The sequence below is a fragment of the Monopterus albus genome, unplaced genomic scaffold, assembly GCF_001952655.1.
Source record: "Monopterus albus unplaced genomic scaffold, M_albus_1.0 scaffold69.1, whole genome shotgun sequence".
Taxonomy (NCBI): domain Eukaryota; kingdom Metazoa; phylum Chordata; class Actinopteri; order Synbranchiformes; family Synbranchidae; genus Monopterus; species Monopterus albus.
In genome coordinates, this window is record NW_018127949.1 from 3,866,668 (window position 1) to 3,873,248 (window position 6,581).

General features: G+C 41.7%; 2 protein-coding genes across 3 annotated transcripts in view; one reads left to right on the top strand and one right to left on the bottom strand.

Moving 5' to 3' along the window:
• The window catches only part of dock1 (dedicator of cytokinesis 1), a 182,771-nt gene that overhangs the window by 92,632 nt on the left and 83,558 nt on the right, over window positions 1–6,581 (top strand). The gene's annotated exons all lie outside the window — the stretch shown is intronic.
• insyn2a (inhibitory synaptic factor 2A) overlaps window positions 1–6,581 on the bottom strand; it is a 32,244-nt gene that overhangs the window by 13,354 nt on the left and 12,309 nt on the right. For both annotated transcript variants that reach the window (XR_002275337.1, XM_020605164.1), the window contains exon 2: window positions 3,416–4,652. Coding sequence is in view for 1 of the 2 variants with exons in the window: in XM_020605164.1 (XP_020460820.1) it covers window positions 3,416–4,647 (1,232 nt within the window). In the remaining variant the exon portion in view is untranslated. The remainder of the gene's footprint in view (window positions 1–3,415; window positions 4,653–6,581) is intronic.

Sequence of the window (6,581 nt, forward strand, 5' to 3'; positions counted from 1 at the left end):
AAAGGTTCAAGCTTTTGTACTGTACAAAACACTTGAGCACAACAAAAGCATTTCAGGTAAAATCATCCAACCACAGTTCACATTTGGATTCTGGTTTAATTTTATTCAGCCACTATGATATGATGGTTCATTTTCAGATGCAGCATTGGCTTGAATTAGCTAATATTGGAATTTACAAATCTTCCTACTTTCTTCAAGATCAAAACATTGTCTAATGGTTTCTATATTTCGGAATACTGAGGTTGTCATTAACAGAGTTTAAAAAGGGAATTTACAGTACTAACTCTTATTTCACACACTTGTCTTCCTCCTGAGGTCACATAGTTCAGGGGAACAGTGGAGAAGTGAGTTATTACCCCCAGTCTCTAGTTGAAATTGATTTTTTGGTATTGTATGATTTTGTCTGTGCATTTAATTTTTTAGTGAAGGTCAGTTGAAGATTACACTCCCTTTTATTAAGAATACAATTTTTTCTTTAAGTTTCTCTTTTTTTCTGTATATTTCATGTGACAGTTTTTTCTTTTCCTCGGCACATTAGCCTTGGTCTTTGAATGTGCGTATGAGCGACATGCCATGAACACATGCCTAGTGACGAGTGCACGCACGTTGCATTTCCATCAATGAAAAAATGAATGTAACATCAGAGGTAGTACCCAGTATCAGGATGTAATGGCACTCACAATTTACCAATAGCCTCCAGGCGGCCCTATTTGTTCTGTCGGTGACATTTATGTAAGGGGAGCATGTAGCCAATGTAATGTGACTAAAGCAGCATTTTGTCTGACTCACATAAAATCCAACTTTGGGAAGTGGGAGTTTAGTGGCTTCAGAAAATTCAGTTTTAAATGGATTATCTATTTGCGATCTACTCAGTAAACCATAATGAAAATGTGTTTAGTAACTTTTGCTAATTTATTAAAAATCAACAATGAAATATCTAATTTACAACCTTATGCAGACACTTAGTGCAACACTGCAAATTGTGTGTTATGGTGCATTGTTTGTTTTAAAAACATTTTTAAAGCTGTGAGTGTTTTCCCAGAGCACAGCTGCAAAATGGAAGAAGTCTGGACCCACCAGGACACTTCCTAGTGTTGGTTGTCAAATGGAGTAACCAGGCAAGAATGGCCTCAGTCAGGGAGACACCCAGCAGTCACTCTAACAGAGCTTTAGATGTTCTCTGCAGAGATGGGAGAACCTGCTGCAAGGATGACCATTATAACAGCACTCAGTCACTCGGGGCTTTAGAGTAGAGTGCTTTGATGGAAGCCACTCGTACATAAAAGGCACATGACAGACATCTTGGAGCTGAGAATGGGGCGACAGTTCATCTTTCAGCACAGCAATGACCCGAAGAACACAGCTAAGACAACGCTCGAGTGACTTCAGGAGAAGTCTGTGACTGTCTTTGAGTGGACCAGCAAAAGCCCAGACTTGAACCATCTAGAGCATCTGTGGAGAAACCTGATGGAGAAACATGATTCCCATTCAGTCTGCTGGGCAAGAGAGAATGGGATAAACTTTCCAAATCCATTATTTGCAAAGCTAACCCAAGAAGATTCAAAGCTGTAATTACTGTCATAGGGGATGATACAGACTACTCAAAGGTCTGAGTACTTATGTAAATAACAGTTTTCCATTTTTGATTTTTAATAAATGTGCAGAATCTTCTAAAAACATTTCACTTTTTCTTTATGGATTATTAAGTGTGGATTGATAGTGTAGATTTAAAATTTAATCTACAATACAAAGTGTGCAAAAACTGAGTCTGAATACTTTGTGAACTCTGAATATATAGGAAATCAGTGGTTTTATAGCAAAACACAGGTTCAGTTGGGCTTTGATGGTTTGTAAGGAGCTTATACTGCTCACTGACTTTAACTAAATGTGGATTTTTGTAATGTATGGAAATACAAATAGTTATTTTACATACTGTATATCACCAAATTGCACCATTAAGTAGTCACTAATTTTCATTTAGAATTCCTGTTCTCTCCTCTATTCCTTTCTCATTCTCCACCTCCATATGACTCCAGATTGGTATGATTTTGATTATATGGATTTTCTTACTCTGTACCTCGCCAAAGTGCTGGTCAAAACTGATAGAGATCTAGGTGCCAAGAACCAGCAATTCACTCAACAAATTGCCCATTTTGTTTGCCTCATCCTGTTGGATAGACAATCCTCCATTTCAGCAAACTAGATGCTATCTGCAGCACTTTTGTATGTACTCAGTATCTGTTGGACAGTAAATGGCTTTTTCACAGGCCATGGTTTTTTTTAAAGGCCTTGGACTTAATAGATAAACATTGGTGTGCCGCCGGATCAAGCCAGTTGCTAAAGGTCTAGTTTAGTAGTCTGTAGTTTAGTACACTATAATTGTATGTTCTCCTTAAAGTAATTATCGTTTTTAGCATCGTAAGTTTCCATATTCAAACATGTTCAAAATTTGACTTGATATTTGTATTAAAAAAGGAAACTCCTGGCTGATACAGGCTGTATTAACACATGCTACATGTGGTAATGTTTTCATTCAGAAACAGTGAGAACATGTCTGCCATTTCCTGGCCTTAGGTTTGTAATTAAAAGCCACATTCATAGTAAGAGTGTTTCAAGTGATGGATCATCAGTCCACTTGGGCCAAATTGAGTGTGATGATTTATGTCCAACTAATCTCTGCAGCAGCTCCTCCACATTTGGAGGGAAAGCATCACAAAAGGGCATTGTAGTGTAATGGCACTATAGGGCAAAACCAGGTGTAAGCCTCTTCATCCCACCTACATGCTACTGCGATATCTCTCTCGTTGGAGACACTCATTAGCAAGTCGAGACTCAGCCAAGCAGCTGTCACACCTACAAGCTTGTTTCTGTGATCTAGAAATAATGTCACACATCAAGAGGGTACTATTCCTGTTCATGATGAATCATAAATGCACTGTGTGTTTTGATGTTTCTATGGCTTAACCCCATGAACACCAGGCCTGTTTCTCAATTATGATTTATAGATTTATTCTTGACAGCAGTGTAAAGTAGAGAGGCACTGATCCAATTCAGCAGATCTGCTTTGATGCTGACCTTACTGTATTAAGCAGATTGGGTATCAGCAATGATGCGAGTGATCCACAGTGTCTTTGTCAGTGTTGTTCTAATTGAGTAGTTCTGTTATGAGTTCAGTCGTGGTGGGCCAACAACTTAATTTTTTTTGTGCTCATGTGAGCTTACATAAAAATAATCCCAATGGTTTCCAAGCAATGATTTGTAAAGATTTTAAATTTTGGAAAATACAGAACTAGTAGCAGATTGATACTCTCTATCAGCAAGTACCCTGAATTAAAGGTTTGGAATCAGTGCAGGGACAGAAAAGGTTGGATTGTTATATCCTTGTAAAGCACAGGCTATAGGAGAAATGTCTTACCCTTCTCTGTGAGCCTCCCCCTTCTCCAGTTCCTGGATAACCCCTAGCAGCACTTTGATGGTCTCTTGGCTGGAGCTGATGAGATTTTCCATAGCCTGGAGCTGTGCTTTAACATCCCCCTCCTGATTGATAGGCACTATTTGCTTACAGGCCTCCTGTGTTTGGTCAGGTGGTGCGCCACCAGCCTCACCACCCCTGCAGGGAAACGGAGGCTCTTCCATGCCCCTAAGAGGCCTGGCAGATAATTGTCCGGTGTGGCACTGTACCTGTGTTATACAGCCTACGCTAGAACGTGGTAGTGTGTCACTCTGCAGCCCATTGAGCTGCAGGCCTTTCTTCCGCTTGCTCCGCACGGAGGGACTGTCCAGACACTCCACTTGTGTAAGGGAGTTCCAGGCGATGGGGCCCGTAACCTTGGAGGCCCTGTCCGGCAGGGTTTGAGATGAGCCCCCCTCCATGCTCAGCAGCTGCCTCTTAGCCAAGCGCTCTGTATCGACTTGCCTGTGTTGTAATCCTGTCCTGGCTTTGGATGGGGCACTGCAGAGCTGGTACTCTGCCTGTGCTCCGGCTCCACTTCCTCTTGGTGTGTCTGCAAGGCAGTCTGTGTCTGCAGAGCAGCTGAGCAGCAGAGCGTCAGAGCACAGGCCATCAGGTGCTGTGTGCTGCTCCACTGTGCCAATGCACTCATTAGTATGGAGTAGAGCCCTGGTCCTCCGAACTCCACTCCTTCCACAGGCTCCCTCGTCCTCCTCCTCATCTAAACCTTGCTCAGCAGCCTTGGACTGTTTCACCTCCATGACAAAACCGTTATTTTGACCTTTATAAGTTTCCACAGCCACCACGTGTTTAAAGGTGTGGCCTTTTTTGCGCTCAAAAGGAAAGGTCTGATAGCGTTTCTTCAGGTCGGGGGACGTCTGCACGCCTGTGCTCCTTGTGACATTTGGGATGGATCTGCGAGCAGGAACGGTCATGTACTTGTGGTATGCCACTTTGTATGAGATCGGCTTGCCACCCTTCCCCGCTGCCTGCAACTCTGCCTCCCTTTGCTCGTTCTGCGCCTCACAGATATCCTTAAAACGCACTTGCAGGGCCTTGTTTCTCTTCCTCACCTGTCGACTGGCTTCCAGGGAATACTTCACCTCCAGTGCCAGCGAGGTAGAGGGCAAGGACGCTGCCTCCGAGTCAGACTCTGAGTTGGTGAGCATGCATTTGCCACCCTCCTTGCTCACCATGTTTCCTGAGAGGCATGGAGAAAGACGCTGTGTTAATCACTGGTAATGAATTTCTTAGACAAACACTCTTGCCTGACTGTTACAGGCCACTCTATAGAACACACACACTATAAGTTTTACAGAGAACGAAAGGACCCGTGCAGTTAGGCACTTGTCATTATGCATAACATCAAGCATAGCAAATACAAAATTTAACAGCATTTTTTCACATACTTGAAGTCGTTTTACTTAATGATTCTATTATTCAAATCTAAAGTTTCCATATGCATGTACATTAGTAGTATATTTACCCTTTTCTGTTTATTGCCATTTTGCTTTTACATTTATCCAACAACTGCAAGGGTTATGGCTGTTTCATGCGTTAAAACACATTTTGTTTAAACACATTTCCCTGATGCATTTAATTGTCTTTTCTGTAAGGCCAAAAACTCCAATTTCCTCATTTTTTTCACTTATCACTGTCAGTTAAAGCATCTTTCACTGCCAGTTCCTCCTCCTCTCCCAGTTCCTTCAAATTGATGAGTGTTTCTTTCTCAGTTGTTGCGGGTGCTTTTGCAGTGGCTATCATTCACTACTGTACACACAATCATACACACTCTCAGCAAGTCAAATACACTTATTTGACAGTAGCAGTACTGAAGACTGCCTGTGGTCTGCAGTTTATTTCCATGATTCATTAGGTTCAGCTTAACTCCTCACTGTCTGACCTTTCCTTCTCACAGTTAAGAATTAAGTAAAAATAGTGTTCAGGGCTTCTTTTGGGGGTAAATTTGCACTCCCTCATCATTTTCCATTTGAATGTTGACAAAAGTAGGATGTTACCTGCAAACAGACAACCTTGTCAAAGAACTGTACAACCCTCTGTGGCAAAACATCGTAAGCAAAGATAATGAATTATCTTTCCCCACTGATACAATTATGGTAGCGCTTCATGACTCTGCAGTTTACCTCTGAGGCCCTGACAGAAATACAATTCTCGTTCTGCGTGTTGATTTACAATAAGCAAACATTCCACACACTCGTATAGATGCTGAACCAGATTGGACATTTATCCTTCTCAGCTTATCTGCTATGACTGCTCTTTGTCAACAGGGAAGGACTTCCTTTTTCAAACCTTAATGTTTGCTTACCGGGGAGCTAGAATGGATATTTAGTCTCACTATTCCATTACATTACCAGTCTGGCTCTGTATTATTAAACTGTAGCAGGAAAGGTCTCCAGCCCTGGTAAGGAGAAGGACACCCACCTATCATCAGGGATGAAATGAAACAATAATTCACATTAAACCACTTGACCGTTAATTTTGTAGGCTAACCCCATTTGTTGATGTAACGGGTACCAGGCTAGTTATTAATTTGGCCACTATGTTCATGTGGGAGGAAAGTTATAAATGATTACAAAATGCAGACATCTGAGACTGACCTTTTTGAATACTAAGTTTTCAAGGTATGCTGTGGCTATGGGCAAACCCTTAAAAATTCACTAGCGATACAGCAGTCATAGAAATGTACAAGTGCACAAAACGCTTATCCTACAGTTTTTAAAAACAGAATGAGACAGATTTAATAGTTGAAAGATATTTCTATTAGTGTCGATTGACCACTGTGTTGCGTCCATTGCTATGATGTAGCCCATTTCCTCAACCAAGATGTAAGATGTGCAAAACTGTAGGTCACCAGCTGTTGTCACATCGTTATTAGCTACTTAGCCAGCCATATTGCAGCATTTAGGGCCCTTCTCCTTTTCATTCTCCCACTGTCTGCTCCAGGTTTCCTTTTCTGCTGTGCATGATGACCGTTCATTTCACTGGGTGACTTGTCCAAAATTTTACCGGTGGAAAAGCAGCTAGACGGTTGCTCTTTTTTGACACTGCAGTGAGAGAGAGATTCATGCCATCATGTATGGACTGAGAGGTCCCCTTTACTCATTCCTGC